At 39.5% G+C, this 20,775-nt stretch overlaps 2 protein-coding genes across 9 annotated transcripts in view; one reads left to right on the forward strand and one right to left on the reverse strand.

Moving 5' to 3' along the window:
• The window catches only part of PUS7L (pseudouridine synthase 7 like), a 31,727-nt gene extending 17,551 nt beyond the window's left edge, over window positions 1–14,176 (reverse strand). The window contains exons 1-4 of one of the 2 annotated variants that reach the window (XM_023182781.1): window positions 14,041–14,176; window positions 9,667–10,589; window positions 4,244–4,403; window positions 1,066–1,258 (exon numbers count right to left, since the gene is read on the reverse strand). In XM_023182781.1, coding sequence (XP_023038549.1) covers window positions 1,066–1,258; window positions 4,244–4,403; window positions 9,667–10,589; window positions 14,041–14,084 — 1,320 coding nt within the window. In that variant the 5' untranslated portion in view covers window positions 14,085–14,176. Of the gene's footprint in view, window positions 1–1,065; window positions 1,259–4,243; window positions 4,404–9,666; window positions 10,590–13,943 lie in introns of both variants that reach the window. The other variant, XM_023182782.1, reaches the window with a different exon arrangement.
• Window positions 14,149–20,775, forward strand: part of IRAK4 (interleukin 1 receptor associated kinase 4) — a 42,837-nt gene continuing 36,210 nt past the window's right edge. For 2 of the 7 annotated variants that reach the window (XM_023182787.2, XM_023182791.2), the window contains exon 1: window positions 14,333–14,508. The gene's annotated coding sequence lies outside the window, so the exon portion shown is untranslated. The other 5 variants (XM_023182784.3, XM_023182788.3, XM_023182785.2 and 2 more) reach the window with 5 other exon arrangements.

The raw sequence follows: 20,775 nt of genomic DNA on the forward strand, positions 1-20,775 counted from the left end.
AACTACTACAGCCCACAAATGAAACCTAGTCCAACACCTGTTTTTGTAAACAAAGTTTTATTGGAACACAGCCATGTTCGTTCACTTATATATTGTCTGTGGCTGCTTCCATACAATGGCAGATTAGTTGCAAGAGGAACCGTATGTCTAAAAGGTTAAAAATATTTATTATCTGGTCCATTACAGTATAAACTTTGCTGATGTCTAGATGATCTAAGATGATTTGGTCTTGAAGGATATCTTTGTATGTGTACATTTAAATGTCTGGAAAATTTCACTTAGAAACTTATGCTAAGTAATTTTTTACCATAAAACATAAAGTTTATGGTATGGTCTGGCTGTGTCCCCACCCAAATCTCATCTTGAATTTTAGTTTCCATAATCCCCACGTGGCATGGGAGAGACCCAGTGGGATTGAATCATAGAGATTGTTACTCCCATGCTATTCTCATGATAGTGTGTGAGTTCTCACAATATTTGATGGTTTTATAAGGGGCTTTTCCTCCTTTGCTTGGCACTTCTTCCTGCCACCATGGGAAGAAGGATGTGTTTGCTTCCCTTTCAACCATAAGTTTCCTGAGACCTCCCCAGCCATGCTGAACTGTGAGTCAACTAAACCTCTTTCCTTCATAAATTAACCAGTCTCAGATATGTCCTTACTTAGCAGTGTGAGAATGGACTAATACAGTGTGTATGATTTATAATGTGTATACATCAAAATTTCCAAAAAATAAGTTCCCCTGACTAAATACTGCTCTATATAGCAGATGCTTAAAAAAATCTCTCTTATGAATGTAGATTGTCCCCTCTTCTCTGGAGGATGCCATACCCTGCATTTTTAAAATCATGTTTACATATTTTGTTTTGCTTAAATACAAAAATGTATTAAGCTGAAAGTAAAATATAAGCCAAATGGCCTTATTTATCACTTTAAAAAATAATTATCATGTTTAAAAATCCCATAAAAAGGTACAAAAGAAAAAGAAGTTTCCCCTCTTGCCTCAATGTAGAGAAAGAGACTATGAAGATTTCCCTGGATACTCTTTTAAAATTAAGTTTTCTTACCTTAACATTCTCTATTGCTTCCATAATTCTCTCTCTCAGGTTTGCAGAATCATTTATTTGTTTTTTTAAATTTCTAATGACAATATCAAAGTGATTTCCTTTGAGCTGACCAAGTCTCAGGGAATCATCTACAGACCGAATATTAAAGACATTCATTCTTTTCTTTTCAATTTCTTTTTCAATATTTTTCAACCTGTAAGTAATAAATCATATAAAGTCAGTTAAATTTTACATTTAAAAATTACTTTAAAATAAGGTTTTAAATGGCAGTTGCCAAGCAACACCTTATGAAAATACTAATACAAATTTTTTAGAATATTCTAAAGTTTATGTTATTTCACCAAATGTGTGCTTAATACTCATTATTATAGGATTACATTAACAGAATTACTTTAAAAACTTGAACATATATTACTAACGTTATCATTCTTTCTATGTAGGCCTTCTAACTTCTTAGCTTGAGTGACAGAACCTCCTAGCAGTTCTCCTGATCTTCCTGTCCCCAACTCTGCTCCTTTCCTTCTCAGTCTCTTTCCCCAACATTACCAAGAAAAATCACTGGCACCAGAGGATTTTCCTGAAATTCTGCTTTGAGCACTTCCTTACACAAACTTTCAATTTTTCCCAACATCTAAAGAATTAATATTTTCAATATTTTTAGAGTAACTTGTATGACCCCATAAGGGCTGATATAAAATTTCCTTTATAGGCATAGTTTCCGTACTCCTTACAGGAATTATATATGTGACAGACTATTGAGTTTACTGCCCCACAAATATGTCTCCAGTTTTCTGAACCTGCTAAAATTTCACTATTACTTGAAGTGTAATTAAAATTCCAGACTCATAAGCTAATTTAAAGTAATCTCTCCTCCTAAGAGGGAAGCTTTCATCTTAAATACATTTTAACATCTAAAGTCCTTCTTTCTGCCCTATCCTGCACTTCTTGACCGCAAAAGCAAACTCAAACACTTTTTTTTTGTCCCCCATGTAAGAGCTTAGAAGCACTCAGAAGAGTCTACTTGCATATAGTGGATACTTAAACATGTTTTAACTAAGAATTAACATATCGATATTACATTAACTAGGCTGAATTTTGACCCAATTTTTCACATTTTGAAGTTTATCTTAAGGAAATTATAAGTTACAGATTTAAGTGTAAGAATATTAATCATGGTATTATTTACAGTGAAAAGCTGGAAAGAATTTCAATTTTCAAAAACAGGGAACGTTAAACAAATTAGTCTATATGAGAGACATAATTTTGAAATATTTCATGATGTAAATTTTCATCTAATAACATTATTTTATTTTATAAAGTAAAATATAAACTGTATATGCAGTATGATTTTCATATATATAATAAATGTTGGCCAGGAGCAGTGGCTCATGCCTGTAACCCCAGCACTTTGGGAGGCTGAGGCGGGTGGATCATCTGAGGTCAGGAGTTCAAGACCAGCCTGGCCAACATGGTGAAACCCCATCTCTACCAAAAATACAAAAATTAGCCAGGCGTGGTGGTGGGCGCCTATAATCCCAGCTACTTGGGAGACAGAGGAAGGAGAATCGCTTGAATGCGGGAGGTAGAGACTGCAGTGAGCCGAGATTGTGCATTGCACTCCAGCCTGGGCAACAAGGGTGAAACTCCATCTCAAAAAAATAATAAATAATAAATAATAAATAAAAGTTTCTGTGTGATGTAGTCTCTGAAAAAGGTCTAGAGAGAAATAGAGAAAAATGTTATTGCAGTTATTTATTTTTATTTTTATTTATTATTTTGAGACAGAGTCTCGCTCTGTCGCCCAGGCTGGAGTGCAGTGGCATGATCCCCGCTCACTGCAACTCCCACCTCCCAGTTCAACCAATTCTCCTGACTCAGCTTCCCAAGTAGCTGGGATTACAGACACATGCCACCACATCCAGCTAATTTTTTATATTTTTGGTAGAGATGGGGTTTCACCATGTTGGCCAGGCTGGTCTCAAACTCCTAACCTCAAGTGATCCGCCTGCCTCAGTCTCTCAAAGTGCTGGGAGTACAAGCGTGAGCCCCCGTGCCCAGCCTGTTGCAGTTATTTCTGAGTAGTAGGCTTACTAGTAACTTTATTTTTAAAAAACTTTTTTCTGTAATCCCAGCACTTTGGGAGGCCGAGACGGGCGGATCACAAGGTCAGGAGATCGAGACCATCCTGGCTAACACGGTGAAACCCCGTCTCTACTAAAAACTACAAAAAACTAGCCGGGCGAGGTGGCGGCGCCTGTAGTCCCAGCTACCCGGCAGGCTGAGGCAGGAGAATGGCGTGAACCCGGGAGGCGGAGATTGCAGTGGGCTGAGATCCGGCCACAGCACTCCAGCCTGGGTGACAGAGCGAGACTCTGTCTCAAAAAAAAAAAAAAAAACTTTTTTCTATTTTCCACAATAAATATATGTCTTTTATAGTTACAAAAAAATGCATACAATTTGATTAAGCTGACAGAGACTAAATTTGAGTACTTTACATTTATTTAACAAGGATTTTAAATGTAAGGATCTATGATAATAAAGCCATAATATAATTAATTAGGAAAACATGATTTATAAGGTGCTTTTCTGAATATAAATGCATATTTGAATACAGTACAGGATGTTTAGAAACAATTTAGACAATTCAAATCTTCCACTTCTCAAAGTTTCCATCCTAAAACTTCGTATATTTTCAATGTAAACTTTAGACATTTCTCTATTTAGAAGATAATTATGAATACAGAATGTGCTGTTCAATAAGTATGTAATCAGTGAATATTGATAGTGAGGTTAATATGCTCCCAGTATTATTCAGAGCTTTTGATCTTATTTATTGGATGAAGTATGAAAGTAAAGTTCAGCCTGGTTTTTTTTTTTTTTTTGAGACGGAGGCTGGAGTGCAGTGGCGCGATCTCGGCTCACTGCAAGCTCCGCCTCCTGGGTTCACGCCATTCTGCCTCAGCCTCCCGAATAGCTGGAAATACAGGTGCCCGCCACCGGGGCGGCTAATTAATTTTTTGTATTTTTAGTAGAGACGGGGTTTCACCGTATTAGCCAGGATGGTACTGATCTCCTGACTTCGTGATTCGCCCACCTTGACCTCCCAAAGTGCTGGGATTACAGGCGTGAGCCATCGCGCCCGGCCACAGTTCAGTCTTATAAAGTAGTATCTTATTACCTCTCTGGAGTCACTTTTCTAACAACCATGGCTTGATAGGTGATGGCTTTCTTGTCTTTAAGGCCTGCATAACTAAAATCCGAAGGAATAACACCAAGTTTGATAGCTAAAAAACCGATTGCTTCAAACATTTCCAGGTTTTCCTTTCGTAGGGTAAAAGCTGAAACAAAAAAAAATCTTAGATCACAAAAAAAGCAGCTACCATATATCAATTACATTCTTAGTTAACAGATTAGTATAATGAATCGAACTATTAATGTAAGGAGTTTTTTTTGTTTTTTGTTTTTTGACGGAGTCTCACTCTGTCACCAGGCTGAAGTCCAGGGGCGTGATTTAGGCTCACTCCTCCGCCTCCCGGGTTCCAGCGATTCTCCTGCCTCAGCTTCCCCAGTACCTGGGACTACAGGCAAACGCCACTATGCCCAGCTCATTTTTGTATTTTTAGTAGGGACAGGGTTTCCCCATGTTGGCCAGGATGGTCTCGATCTCTTGGCCTCATGATCCACCCTCCTCTGCCGGGAAGTGCTGGGATTACAGGAGTGAGCCACCGCACCCAGCTGTAAGGAGTATTTTTTAATGAAAATATAAAATCAGCATGATAGATTTCAGCTGTTATTTTTAAACTGTTGGTTGGCTCATTGAAGGCTTACAGGCAAAAAAATCCAAATTCCTTAATTTGGTATTCATATCTGGCCCACATCTACCTTTCCAGTCTCCAAGTGCACCACTTCCCTTCATATATCCTATAACCCTGCCACAGAGAACTTCTTGTAATCCCTGGATTAACTAGAGCCTTCAACAGTTTTGTACTTTCATACATTTCAGTCCTCTAAAACATGAGTTCCCCTTGTGTGTTAATTGCAGCGCTATTCAGAATAGTAAAGATATGGAATCAACCTAAGTGCCCAACAACAGTGGTTTCGATAAAGAAAATGTGGCTGGGTACAGTAGATCATGCCTGTAATCACAGCACTCTGGGAGGCTGAGGCAGAAGGATTCCAAGAGCAAACAATCTAAGACCAGACTGAGCAACATATGGAGACCCCATCTCTACAAAAAATTAAAAACTTAGCAAGGTATGGTAGCACATACCTATCGTCACAGCTACCCAGGAGGCTGAGGTGGGAAGACTGCTTGAGCCTAGGAGGTTGAGGCTGTAGCAAGCCACTATGGTACCACTGCACTCCAGCCTGGGTGAAAGAGTGAGACCCTGTCTCAAAGAAAAAAAAGCGGTACATATACACCATGAAATACTACACAGCCATTAAAAAGAACAAAATCATGCCCTTTGCAGCAACATGGATGCAGCTAGAGGCTGTTATCCTAAGTGAATTAACAAAGGAACAGAAAACCAAATGCCGCATGTTCTCACTTATAAGTAGGAGCTAAACACTGGGTACACATGTACATAAAAATGGAAACAACAGACACTGGGGTCTATAAGAGGTAGGAGGGAGGGAGGGCATAGGGCTGAAAAACTACCTATTGGGTACTATGCTTACTACCTGGGTGATGGGTTCAATCTACCCCAAATCTCAGCACCACACAACATACCCTTGTAACAAACCTGCACATGTACCCCTGAAACTAAAACAAAAATTTTAAAATAAAATGTGTTCCTTCCATTTATTATTTGTCTCACTTCTATGCATTCTTGAAGGTCCAACAGCAGCAGCCATTCACCCTGACAATTTTGGACATGTCATTCAAAAAGCTCAGCAATTTAAAAGAAATTTCCAACTTGTTTGAGATATCAGTTTGTTGCTGATAGTAGCCTAGGTGGATAAGCATTTTTTTACCCATAAAGATTTAGAATTTATTTTTTTTTTTTTTATTTTTTTTTTTTTGAGACGGAGTCTTGCTCTGTCGCCCAGGCTAGAGTGCAGTGGCCGGATCTCAGCTCACCGCAACCTCTGCCTCCTGGGTTCACGCCATTCTCCTCTGCCTCAGCCTCCCGAGTGGCTGGGACCACAGGCGCCCACCACCTCGCCCGGCTAATTTTTTGTATTTTTAGTAGAGACGGGGTTTCACCGTGTTAGCCAGGAGGGTCTCGATCTCCTGACCTCGTGATCCGCCCGTCTCGGCCTCCCAAAGTGCTGGGATTACAGGCTTGAGCCACCGCGCCCGGCGAGATTTAGAATTTAGTACAGAAATATATTTAAGAGGATCAAATCCATGATATTGTGCTAATATTAATCTGTGTCTACATAACAGTTTATGCACTTGAATGTTTTAGAGAATGAAACTTGAAGTTCCAATTTAAAATATTTAATTGATTTACATTTGTCTTTTTACATTGAATCTTATTTAAGTTAGTAAGCAATATGGGAACATTTACAAAATCTTAAGGGTCACTAAATTTATAAGTTTAATGTATAAGATTTATAACATTTTCTTAATTACTTGGAACAATTACATATTTAAAAAGAAAGTCAATTATACTGAATTTTAAAATTCAATTTTGGAGACTTGCACTTTGACCCACGTTGGAATAACTGATACCAGATGACCTCCCACTGTAAACAAATAGAAAACTGAACAAAACATATGAAACAGCCATTTTTAGAGACTAGAGAATAGGTACCACAAAACTGTAATCTAAAAGAAAAGAAAAACAAACGAGAGGAGTCCTAAAATACTCTAATTTTTTGCCTAGAAGTACATTCTGGAACATAGCACAGACAGAATCCAGGTAGAGCACAGGAGTTCTGCTGAGTTAAGAGGGTAGATATTTGAATTCAGGAAGGCTGAGTGGGCTGGAATTCACAGGGAGAGTACCTGATAAGACAAAGCTTTGTAGAGAAGGAGTTCCAGAAATCTACATAAGTGGTTCCTTGAGTTTGTTGCTGATCAGTAATTTGTGCATGTCCAGGGTTAAATGCTATGTATTATTTATTGTTACACAACAAGTCACCTCAAATCTTAGTGGCTTACAATATTCATGTATCGCCTGTAGTTTCTGTGGATCAGGACTTCAAGAACACTTTGGTTTGGTGATTCTAGTTCAGGCTCTCCTGAGGTTTCATGCAGTTAGATGTGGCTACGGATGCAGTTATTTAAAAGCCTGAAAGAAAGTGGAGGATCCATTTCCAAAGGGGGCTCATTCACATGGCTGGAAGGTTGGTACTGGCTATTGGCATGAAGCTATAGTTCCTGTCCAAAGGGCTGTTTAAGTCTCCTCACAGTACAGTAGCTAGCTTTCCCCAGAATGAGCAATCCAAGAACATGACAAGAAGTATAATACTTTTATGACGTAGCCTCAGAAGTCACCTCACATCCACATTCTCCCTCAAATTCTTTCCAAGTTCCAAGGCTGAATGCTTCCAAAGCAAGTATCATGTGTGCTTTATTGACCATTATATCCCATCCACTGGCAGACGAATGGGTAAACAAAATGTGGCACACACCTACCATGGGGTATTATTTAGCCTTAAAAGGGAAGGAAATTCTAACATGTGCTACAACAAGGATGAATCTCAAAAACATACTAAGTGAAATAAGCCCATTACAAAAAGACAAATACTGTATGATTCCACTTATATGAGATACCTAGAGTTGTCTAATCCATAGAGACAGAATGAAAAATGGTGGTTCCCATTTTTCAGAGCTGGAGAGAAGGAGGGATTATTTAATAAATATGGAGTTTTAGTTTGGGATGGTGAAAAAATTCTGGAGATGAATGGTGGTGATGGATGTACAACAATGTGAATGTCCTCAATGCCACTGATACTTAAAAATGATTAAGATGGTACATTTTATGTTACATATATTTTAACATAATTTAAAATAAAAAATAAAAGGTTTTTTGAACCATCATTCCTCCTTTTAACATATGCCTCCAACTTTAGAAAAATGAATTTAAATTAATATATAAAGTTCTATAATATTTTACTCATTAACCCAAATTAATAGTTAGAATTTCAAGTAGTATAAGATAAATAAATATTCCTAGAGCTGCTTAAATCACTCACCAGCAATTCCTCTTTCTACGTGTAAAGCTAGTGTTGTTTTTCCTTCAAAATGGATATATCTATTAACACTTACTATATGCCTAATATTAAGTAACTATTACATAGTAAACAATTTCATTACTTCATTTAATCCTTAGAATATCATTGTGTGTCAGGCTTTCCTATTACCCCATTTTTCAAGTACAACCAAAAGTTATGAATTGTTAAGTAACTTGCCCATGGTATTATTCTTCCCATTTTTACATTTGTGAAATCAAATCTTAAAGACATTAAAAATTTCATTAAGTCTTTTTGTGAACTAAAAGTCATAATATCAAATCAAACGCACATAGATCCAAGGTTCAAACTCTAATTTATTTATTTATTTATTTATTTATTTTTATTTTTATTTTTATTTTTTTTTGAGATGGAGTCTCGCTCTGCCACCCAGGCTGGAGTGCAGTGGCCGGATCTCAGCTCACTGCAAGCTCCGCCTCCCGGGTTTACGCCATTCTCCTGCCTCAGCCTCCCAAGTAGCTGGGACTACAGGCGCCCGCCACATCGCTCGGCTAGTTTTTTGTAGTTTTTAGTAGAGACGGGGTTTCACCGGGTTAGCCAGGATGGTCTCGATCTCCTGACCTCGTGATCCGCCCGTCTCGGCCTCCCAAAGTGCTGGGATTACAGGAACTCTAATTTATTAAATATGATCATCTGAAACAGTTCCCATCCTTCAAGTAGAATTGAGGACAGTTAAACCTAGTCAGCTGGACTTTTACAGTGAGAGTTTATCAGTTCCAGCCACCCTGGGAATTAAACACAGACCCTAAAACAGTGATTCTCAAAATGTAGCAGACCAGGAAAAAAACAGTCTGGAAATTTGTGAAAGCCCCAGAATCAGAAACTGAGAATGGGGCTGTGAAATCTGTTTTAACAAGACCTTTTTATGATTATATGCATGCTAAAGTTTCAGAACATCTTGTCTAGATGACCAGCAGGACCAAGTTTTCAGGTTCCCTACCCAAGGTAGGGAAATATAATTTGTTTTGGATTACAAAGTATCTCTTCACTTTCCCAAGCACAGTAAATATATTCTTCTTATCTCTAAAAACTTAATTTTAATTGAGATGACTTTCAAAATATGAAATCAAGATTTACCTTCAATAAAACTTATTAAACACAAACCAACTGATTCAACTTTAGACATTTGTGAATAGGCTAATATAAATGCCTAGGTTATCAGTAAGGCTAATTTTTAAATTCAGTGTAATTTGAAAGGTTTTATCATCTTCCAGTAAGTAACAGAATAAATAAGAATTCCTAGAGTTGCTTAAATTGCTTATCAGCAGTTCCCCTCCCTAAAGGTAAAGCATGTATTCTTTCCAATCTCTCTAGCCAAGTCTATTCAATTCATTTTCACAATTTTAAATTTAACTAAGTTTATCCAAGAAAATGGATGATTATTTATTAAATTACCTGTATATATAACATTTCCTTCTTGGCATTCAGGAAGAGGCCTTTTCCCACGCTTGTATGCTTTTTCCCGAAATCTTACTGTTATCACCACATTCGGATTACCAGTACTGCAATTCATTTCAGAAAAAGATTTGGTTTCCACAAGGTTTCCAAACTTTTTGTTGACAAAATGGTGGACAGCTTTTCTGTGGTCTTTGTTTGTATCAGGTTTAAAGGTAAATTTGGAATTTTCTTTCTTCGCATCCAAATATTTAAAAAAGTCAAATGCTTCCTCTTCAGATACCAAATGACAAAGTTCTTTATACTCAAGATTTGGTTTTACAACAATTTCACTGTTTTTTCCTACAGTTATTAAAAATGGAAATTTCTGCCTAATGGCACTATGTAAACTAGCCCTCTGGTTTTTGTCAAGGATTCTGCCTATTGAGAATTCAAGAGGTAGTCCAATTAGCTCTGTTTCAGAAAGCCACTTCTCTTTTATATCACAGGCAAAATTATTCAGTAACTCATGAGTTTTTTCATCTAAAAAGGAGCTTAAAATATCAGCTTTTTCTTCACATTTGGAAGTTCCATCACTGATAGTATCTTCCTTTTCTGAACCAGACGGATGATTTTGGTCACCATCAGTGTACTTAACCAAAGTATTAACTTCTTGGTTTCTTCCATCTTCAAAGGACAGATTTTGAAGATCTAGTTTTGGTTTTTTTGGAAAATTATTTGGCTCAGGTTGTATTTCACTAATCTTGAAAATAGGCTCATTGATGGTCTTATTAACTAACTGTCCCTGTTCATCAATTTCAATAACAATAAAGTCACTCGGTGAGCTTTTTATAGTGCCATGAAATCCAACATGATCATTAAAGAAACACAAAGAACTAAACCTGACTCTATAATCTGTATCTTCTTCCATTCTTCTATAATGCCTAAAAAACAAAACAGAGGTGGTTAGTTAACAGAAAGAGAAATTATGGATGACCAGATAGGAATAGGTTTGCAGGATTTAGTTAATTCTGTCTCTCTTTTAATCCTGAGTCTTCTTAAATGGCATCGTTAATTTATAACTATATGTACATCCTGTGTACTTTGACTCTCCTATACCAAGCTGAAATAATAGGCAAACTGTTTCTGGTATAGCTAAAGATTTGTTAACTTGTATCTTCACTCACTCCAGATTTGTACCTATTATTTGGGATTAAAATGAGTCAATTTTAAGTTTATCTTAAAGATATCATTTGTAGGCCCACAAGAAGAGGTGAGAACACAGGAGTATAAAACAAAGATTTGTCCAAATTCCATTCCTGGAGCCTAAAATCTCCAGCTAATTCCAGAGAATATGTAGCTAAGTTTTCTCATATTATTAGTGGTTAGTGACAGGAGAGGTGACAAGAAGACAATAGGAAAACTGATGGGTAAATGAAGTTATAAATACAAATTTGTGATTTGATTATATTTCAAGGTAGGATTAAGTCAGTCCCGGGCCTTCTCTAATGCCCCCATTAGGACAAATAGAAGCTTTCGAGGTTGACCCAGAGGAAAGTTCTAACTATATCATTGGCATCAGACAGAAGAAACCCTTACAGAGCTTCCTGGGAACACTACGCAAGAGAATAGTACTCTGATCTCTCACTTTTCACACGAACCCATGGCTACCATACCATATGGAGTTGCAGGAAAGATAAATTGCCCAGGGGCCCCATACTACTGAGTTCTGTGTTTACCCACATTCTCCAAGTAATTTATCATCATCTGGACCATCATATCTATAATGTATTCTACTATTCTGAACCAATTTAGCAAATCACATCCCTTCTCAATCCTTTCAATCATGCCATAGAGAAATCACAACAAATTCTCCATATCCTAATTTCCTAAGGAAAATATTATATTTATTTTCCTTAATTACTTAATTTCCTGTACAGTTCCCTCACTTTCTTGCCCTAATTGAAAGCTGGCTATTTTTTCAGGCTACTTCTTCCTTAGTCCTCTCAAGTGAGGGCTATTTTTTCTTTCCCACCCACCTACCTTAGGACCTGGAGGCTGTAAATATTGTTCTATGTTTGTCACTGTTCCTTGCAAGCCATTTCTTCCTCTACTACCTCCAAAAAACCAATTCTTTTGAAGAGCCTGCCATTGGGCTTTACCATCTGCTGTCATCCTCTCTCGGATCCCCAGACAACTCTGCTTCATTCACTGATCTCTGGCTCACTACCTTCTTATGCAACATGATTTTCATGATCATCTATATGGATCATCCATTCAATGTCTTGGACCCTCAAGCCCTCAATCTCAACCTCAACCTCACACCTCTACTTCATCTTGGTCATCCACTGTCATGGTCATAACTTTGACTTTCTCATCTCCAAAAACTGCATTAACCTTAAGCATCTGATTTTTATCACTCTCACTGTCCTTCATCACACCTACTTTAATACCTCCATTCCAAAAACTTTTAGTTGTTGTGAAGGCCCCTAACTCCTGCTTCTACAACTAGCCCACAAACCAGCCAGAATGGTGTCTTAAAAGGTAAATTAAATCATATCACAATCCAGTTTAAAACCCTCTAATCACATTTGCAATACAATCCAAATTACTTACCCTGGCTTCAAAGGACGTCTAAGATTAGGGACCCTGTTTATTTTCCAAATTTTTTTGTACCTTTACCTCATTACCCACTATACTCCAGCTACTCTGGCCTTCTTCAGTACTTTTGTGCTAACTGTTCCTGTTGGCTAAATTGTTCCCTCCCCAACCATATAGCTGCATCTTTTAGGATTCATGCCCACAGAGAAGTTTTTCCTGGCCAATAATCTACAGGAACCTGCAAGTGATTTTTTTTTTAGACAAAGTCTCACTCTGTCACTGGACTGGAGTGCAGTGGCTCACTGCAACCTCTGCCTCCCAAGTTCAAGCGATTCTCCTGTCTCAGCCTCCGGAGTAGCTGGGACTACAAGGACGCGCCACCACGCCTGACTAATTTTTGTATTTTTTTAGTAGAGACGGGTTTTCACCATATTGGCCAGGCTGATCTCAAACTCCTGACCTCGTGATCCACCCGCCTCGGCCTCCCAAAGTGCTGGGATTACAGGCGTGAGCCACCACGCCTAGCAAGTGATTCTCTTTCACAAAACCCTATTTAATTTTCTGCATAGCAGTTCTAGGTAAAGTTTTTGTTTATTATTTATTGTCTATCTCCTCCAAAGAGAATGTTAGTTCCATGTGAGGAGTAAGCTTGTCTGCCTTATTTACTACTGATGATCCCACATTTTGAACAGTGTCAAGCACATGGTAGGTCTGCAATAAATACTATTGTTAAATAAATGAAAAAACTAGTACAAAATAAGTGCTGTAGGAGTGAAGTGGAAGACAATTAGGAGAGGCATAATGCAAGAAGTGGCCATCTAAGTCCTCCAATAGTTCAAGAGACAGAAATGAGGCAGAGACCTCACAAGTAATGTACAAACAAAACATGCAATGTGTGAGAGAAAAACAAACAGTCCAGATACAGAGCAGTGGGGATGGGGAGGCAGGGAGAGTACTGTACTGGAAAATGCAGCTGAGTTCGTACCAGATTATGGAAGATGTTGAATGCCCTGACAAGGACTTAGAATCTATTGGTGGTCAATGGATGGCTGTTAGTGTTTGAATAGAAAAGGGACACAATCCCAAAACAGGTTTTAGTAAGATGATTCTGATGGAAATAAGCAGGATGTATCCGACTGAGTAACTGTTAGAGGAGCTGAAAAACAAAACAGCATGGTCAAGAACATAGCTGTAGGGCTTGGCTCTGAAAGAATAATGATCTTTTCTTTCTCCCAGAAAAATGGAGGAAGATAGACATTCTAAGCAAGTGAAACAGGTAGGGAAACTCGGGGAGAATGTAATTCCAGCATTCTGGTAAAAGAGTGGAACCAAACTGGAGGGCAGCAAAGGAGCCCACATGGCGTTAAGCCAGAAGGTGCAGTGCTCCCATTCAACAGAGACTGCTCATGACAGTGTGGAGCGGGGTGCCGGGGGCGGGGGGGGGGGGGGGGGGGGGGGGGGCGGCGGGGAGTAGTTTGCTTGGCCCGTGGTTGAGGAATTCGTTGGCTGAAGAGGGATCCTGAGAAGGTATTAGAAATACTGAACCCAGTCCTGCAGAAACTACTTAACTTCGCAGAACCAGGGCGTCGCTGCCCGCCAGCACGTCCAAAAGTGTCCCCGACAAGGCCAGCAACTCTACCTGTTTCTTCTCCCTCCCCTAACTGCCTGTCCAAAGGCGCGACACTAGCCCACCTCACCTTTCTTTGGGGCCAAAGGGTATGGATCCTCAATGCCAACCTCGTCACCCCCCCGCATACAAGCCCACCATCGCGCAAGAAGCTCGACCCGATCTACCTCGGTTCAGTGGAAAGCATTCCTTTGCACAACGCTGTGCGCATGCCCGGAAGCCTTAAGTGTTTCAGCCTCAGACACGGGCGTAATTAAAGGGGCAGGCGCCCACGTAAAGACGAGCCCTACGCAAGACGTGGAGTTTCTCACTTTGTGGAGCCGCCTGAAGGCGCCAAGATGAAGCCATCGGGGAAGTGGGTCGGGGCCTGCCGGGTTGGCCCCGCCCCTCCACGGCGCTTCCTAGTTCGGCTGGTTCTTCTGTCGCCGGCTTCAGCAACCCGCGCCCGGGCAGGTAAGGCATTCCCCGCCTTCATGCCTCGGTCAAAGGTCGTCCGAGGTCCGCTTCCAGGCCTCGGCACCTCTGCCCCAGGGTTGCTGCGGTAGGTTGCGGAACGGAAATCTCTATCATCCGTGAGAAAAGTTAGAGAGGAAGTGGGTTCTGTGGACAGAGCTTACTCCAGGAGAAAGACTTAGGTAGGTCCCGGGAATCAAGAAGTTCCTCGGCCCTGAGAAAGAGCCTGAGGCTTGGAGGGACGTCACTCAGCTGTTCTGGGGCGCAGTCGGACCTCAAGTTTCTCACCTCCCAGGCCCTGGGTTCCGTGAGCCCGATTGCGAAATGAAGTATCTTTTCCCCAGAACCAGGAAGTCAGGCCAGCACCTGACAGATGCGTGTGGCTCCGACAGCTCGCGGAGCCTCCACACGATTGTAATTCGCTTGTTTCTCCGGCCTCCAAGCTTCCAGGGAATTAGAAAGTGGAGGGGGCTTATGGGATCAGATGAGTACATTCGCAGATGGGGGAAAAAGTGTACCTGTCAGCTTGGAAGCCAGAGAGAGACAAAGGGATAAAAGCAAACCCTGTCCAGGTGCGGTGGCTCATGCCTGTAATCCCAGCACTTTGGGAGGCCGAGGCGGGCGGATCACTTGAGGTCAGGAGTTCGAGACCAGCCTAGCCAACATGGTGAAACCCCGTCTCTACTAAGATACAAAAATTAGCTGACATGGTGGCGGGCGCCCGCAATCCCAGCTACTCCAGGGGCTGAGGCAGGAGAATCGCTTGAATCCGGGAAGCGGAGCTTGCAGTGAGCGAAGATCGCACCACTACACTCCAGCCTGGGCAACAGAGGGAAACGACGTCTCAAAAGAAAAAAAAAAAAAAAAGCAAATCCTGGGAAAGCAAGAAAGCACTTTGAGCATTTAGAATGGAAAGAAACGGTGCTCTTAGTGCTTCAAAAACGTAACTGCCCAAGGTCCCTTGTAAGCACAGGATATTAAAATCTGCCTTTCCCTTTCTTGGAGTGGTCCTTGAAGAGGGCTATCAGGAAGTTCAAATTTCTTCTGTTTTCGTGCAAAACGTTCATTTGAAGTTTGCTTTCTACGTCTCCAAACTGAGCTTCTGATATTCCAGGCCGAACATGCTCCTTCCTCAGCCTTCTGCATCTCAGTAAATATCGGGAAACTTGGTTACGCCAAAAACCTTGGTGCTGTCTTCTCACTCTCTACATCAGCACATAGCTTTCTATTGGCTCCACCTCAGAATCCTAGGACTTCTGCACTTGCTCTGCTACCACCCTGGTCCCAGCCTCCAGCCCCTCCCACCTGGCTTATTGGTAGGCTCTTCTAGATGCCTCTTTCTTGCTTCTGTCCTTACTCCAACATCCTTTACTCCCAGCAGCCCCAGTATCCTTCTAAGACATGAGTATAGAGCATGTCTTTCTTTTCTCAAAACTTCCAGCCTCTACATCTCACCCAGAGGATAAACAAAGTCAATGCAAAAACTCTAAGGCCCTTGGAGACCTGGCCCCTTTGCCTTTCTAACCTCATCTGCTACTTGCCTGTTCCCTCCTATGCAGTCTCACCATGTCCTTGCTGTTGCCCAGTGGGCCCATTTCCAACCTTTGCATTTACGTTTGCGTTTTGTCCGCAAACTTTTCCCAAGTAGTCCACTGGCTGGCTTTCTCCTTCTTTTTGATCTTTAATCAAATGACACCTTCTTATTGAGGCTTCCTCTGACTACCCTATTTATAATTGCAACCCTTTCTCTGTTTCGTTTTGTTCTTTCACTTCACTTGGCACCATCTAACATATTATAGAGTTTATTTATTTACTTATTGCCTTCCTTCCTCCATTAGAATATAAACTCCATGAGTTCAGGTTTTTGTTTGTTTGTTTGTTTGTTTGTGTTTTCTCTAATTTTCCTAATGCTTCATCTCCAGGGGCCTGGAGCAGTATCTAGCACAAAGTAGACACTCAGTAAATATTTGGTGAGTCAATGGTATTATATTTTGTTTCTTAAATATATGCAAAGCATTTTCAATTACTGTTGTGTTGGATCAATGTTCAAGAAAGATGTGTTATGTTTAATTTATGGTACACCAGCACATATCCCAATTTGTAATAGGCAGCCCTATCTAATTTAATAGCTCTGGAAGGCCTCACCAGCTTTTGTTCATAATGATGATGTTAAAGTATCTAAAAATAAAGATTAATGGTTATACAGCATATTTTGCTAAGAATATATGGAAGTAAATAGTGTATTTTAGAAAGGATATAAATATATTAAAAGTACCATGGTTGATCAAATAAAACTGCCACCATCTCAAAAACTTAGTTATTTTCTCAGACTTGTTATTTATACCCTTTCAGTAGATCCTCATTACTGTTCTGGAAATTGAACCTAAATACAACTGTGCACATATCTTTTTAAAAAAATGTGATATAAGAATAATTTCTGCCAGAAAATAATAATTGCCCCCCTTTTTTTTGACCACCTATTATGTGACAAGATTTGGTCCTTTGCATGTGTTGATTTTAATTCTTACAGCAATTCTTAGGTATTACTATCTCTGTTTTTCAGATAAAGAAAAGCAAGGGCCAGAGAAATGTAATTACTAACTCTGGTCACAGTTGGCTTTGGTTAGAACTTAGGCCTGTGCAACCTCAAAGTTCATCTTCCCTCCACCGCTGCACAATCTTTTCCTCTGATCAAAGTGCTAATGGCAGTCTTAAAACTTTATTAACACATTTGACAAGAATCTTTTGCCCTCCTGTTTTGGGCACAGTACTTTGGGAAGGCATTGGATTCCATAAGCAGGTGCTGATTTTAATATATTTCTCAATCACCACCCCACCTTTTATACTTGTCTGAGTTGTCTTATTTGAAAATATGAATGGGTTTTCTTTACTATGAGAGTTAGTGGTAAAACGAAACAGTCATGAAGGTATTTAATTATTTATTTGTAAGCAAATCCTCCTGTATTAATCCTAAGTGTACTAAGGTAAATCTTGAACAGTTTGAAAGAGATGACACTTTTAAGGTTTTTTTGCACAGTGTGTTTTCATTATTGAAAATTCAGAAAAGCAAAACGAAAACAAAACTATCATAAAAGTCATCACCAAGGGATAACCACTGTTAATATTTTGGCTTATGTTCTTGTAAGTATGTGGTTGGGAGTGGTATATGAATGTACATTTAAAGTAAAATTTTAATTTCTGGGATTTTGAACTTCTGGGCACATGTCTGGAAGAGTTGGCAGAAGGCCTTTTTCCTAGTATCCCTACACTCATCACCTCTGCTGGAAGCCTGGGTGCAGGAGAGCTACCAAATTTATCCCTGGCCTTTAGATGGTCTGGGTTTTTTCCTCAGTTCCTTGTATTTAGCTCTAATTTATAAGACTACTAAGCAGTTCTATCTTTTCTAGCTTTGTCAATCATGTTGTACCTTAGAGTAGAGAGAAATCTTAATAAGGAAAAATAACTTGAAGAGAGCAACTGCAGAGTCTATAGGTAACCTAGATACAATTTCTTAATTAAAATTTAAAAATCCTCAACCTTTCATTCAACACAAATATTGTGAGTCGTTGCTGAGGTGAATTTGGTTGGGTCCCAGCCAGGAAAGCACCCATCTAACAGAGAAAGCAGATACATAAACAGTAAAACATAATAATTATTAGAACAGAAGAATGATTAGGTGACATTTTGGAGCAAAAGACATGACAATCAGGGGAAGCTAACAGTGCCTTTTGAATTGGGCTTGAAGGAATAATAGGCATTTACCAGGGGGCCTTTAAGATACCTGGGCTATTCTTTTACCTGGCCCTAGATGACTTCACTTCCTGTTTCACAGAAAAAAATAACAGTATGTGGGAACTCTTCTCCCTTCAAATATGTCTGTATTTAAACCTCTGCTTCCTTCTTTCTAGATTCAAAAGAGACTTCTCTCTCTTCAAGGCTGATTTCTTTACCTGTATGCTATTCATTATCCCATTTGTATTGCCAAACAACTTAAGTCTTAAACCCTTAACACCAGCAGTTCTCAAAGTCTGGTGGGAGTCCCTAATGCTCTTTCAGGAGATTTGTAAGGTCAAAATCATGTATAGTTAAAAGATTCATTCACAGTGCAATGGATTTTAATGTTCCAAGTTAATTTATACAGCTTCAGATTCCACATTGCAGCTTACCTTTAGGAAGTTATTTCTTTCAAATTTTAGTGTAGTATCAAAGAGAAATATCTACTACTTTGTGAAAAGGCTATTAAAATACACCTTTCTTTGTAACTATATGTCTGTGTGAAGCTGGATTTTCTTCGTATACATCAACCAAAACAATATACTGCAGTGGGTTGAGTGCAGAAGCAGATGTAAGAATTTGGCTCTCTTCTATTAAGTTAAATATTGAAGAGATTAGCAAAACCTTAAAACAATGTTACTCTTCTGTTTTTAAGGAAAAGGTAGTTATTTTTATTAAAATATATATGCTAACATGTATATTTATTATTTTAAATGAATTAATAAGTAATTTTTAAATTTCTCAGCATCAATTTAATATGGTAAATATTGGTGGATATAACCAACATAAACAAAAGCCCTTTGGGGTTTACAGTCGTTTTTAAGAGGGTAAAAGGTCCTGAGACCAAATTTGAAAACTGCTATTCTCTTGCATGCTCTCCTCCCTCTCTCTCCCTACCCCTCCACCCCTGTTTTCCCTCTGCTCACACTGCTCTCTCTTTCCCCTTCCCTTCATAATGAGACGTCTTGGAAAATCTGCTTTTGCCATTCACTCACTTTTTCACTATAGCTGTTTCCTAGTCACCAATGGCCTTCTGCTTTCAGAGTCTAACATCTCCATCAGTGTCTATTTGACCTCTCTGAGTCTTTTTACCAACCTGCCACCTTTTCTAGAAGTCTCTGGTATGCTGCTGTCCTGGTTTTTTTTCTTGCCTTCATGACTAAGCAGTATTTTTAAAAATTCTTCTTTCACATCATTCCTTTCCATTCTAAGCATTCCTAATAGGCAACTTCATTTTATTGTTGTTTCAACCATATATATGTATATGCTCTTAATTTGTATGAGGGCATTTCAAAAAGTTTGTGGAAAAATTGAATTAAAAGATAAAAAATGTAAACTTTGACTCAGCGCTATGGCTCATCCCTGTAATCCCAGCACTTTGGGAGGCCAAGGTGGGCAGATCACCTGAGGTCAGGAGTTCAAGACCAGCCTGCCCAACATGGCGAAACCCCATCTCTACCAAAAATACAAAAATTAGCTGGGTGTTGTGGTGCATACCTGTAATCCCAGCTACTTGGGAGGCTGAGGCAGGAGAATCACTTAAACCTGGGAGGCAGAGGTTGCAGTAAGCAAAGATTGCATCACCACACTATAACCTGGATGACAGAGCGAGACTCAAAAAACAAAAACCTGTAAACCTTATTTCTGAACATAAGCTCCATGAAGTTCAAGGCACTTTTGTAAGTGATAACACCAGCCACTTGGGCCATCCCTAAAGAACTGAGAGTCCTGGGAATTTAACCATGTCAATAAAGTCTTTTTACATTATTAACTGAAGAAAAATGGGTGCCCTATGAAGATTTTTCAAGATTAGGAAACAAAAAGAAGTCAAGGAGACAAATCAGGACTGTAAAGTGGATGCCTGATGATTTCCAGTTGGTGCTCACAGAATTGCCCTTGTTTGATGAGAGAAAAGAAGAGGGGCATTGTTGTGATGGAGAAGGACTCTATGGTGAAGCTTTCCCGGGCGTTTTTCTGCTAAACATTTGACTAAAGCTTTAGCAGAAAAGCTTTAGTTTAGAAACACTTAGAAAAGCTACTGTTTCTCAAAAACACTCTCTAATAAGCAGATGTTACCATTCTTTTTCCCTCCAGAAAGTCAACAAGCAAAAATACCTTGAGCATCCCAAAAAGCTGCGTCATGCCCTTGCTTTTGACTGTCTGCATTTGCTTTGATTGGACCGCTGCCATTCTGGGGGAGCCATTGCTTTGATCATACTTGTAAAGTCATGTTTCATCTCCTGTTACAATTTTTTGAGGAAATGCTTTAGGATCTTAATCCCACTTGTTTAAAATTTCCATTGAAAGCTCTGCTGTCATCTGCAGCTGATCTGGGTGCAACAGTTTGGGCAGCCATCAAGTGGAAAGTTTGCTCAACTTTTATTTTCAGTCAGAATTGTAAATGCTGAATTAGTTGTCTATGGTGTTCGCTGTTGGTTCTGCTGTTAATTATAGGTACTCTTCATTTAGGGCACGAACCAGGTGAATATTTTCCTCAAAAATTGATGTGGATGATCTGCTGCAGCAGGCTTCATCTTCCACATCATCTCATCCCTTAAAATGAGTTACTGATTTGTATGCTGCTGATTTTCTTGGGGGCATCGTCCCCATCAATAAAGCATCAGTGATTTCACCATTCTTCCAACCAGCCTCCACATAAATGTGGTGTTTGTTCT

Source organism: Piliocolobus tephrosceles, chromosome 10 (assembly GCF_002776525.5).
Source record: "Piliocolobus tephrosceles isolate RC106 chromosome 10, ASM277652v3, whole genome shotgun sequence".
Lineage (NCBI taxonomy): Eukaryota > Metazoa > Chordata > Mammalia > Primates > Cercopithecidae > Piliocolobus > Piliocolobus tephrosceles.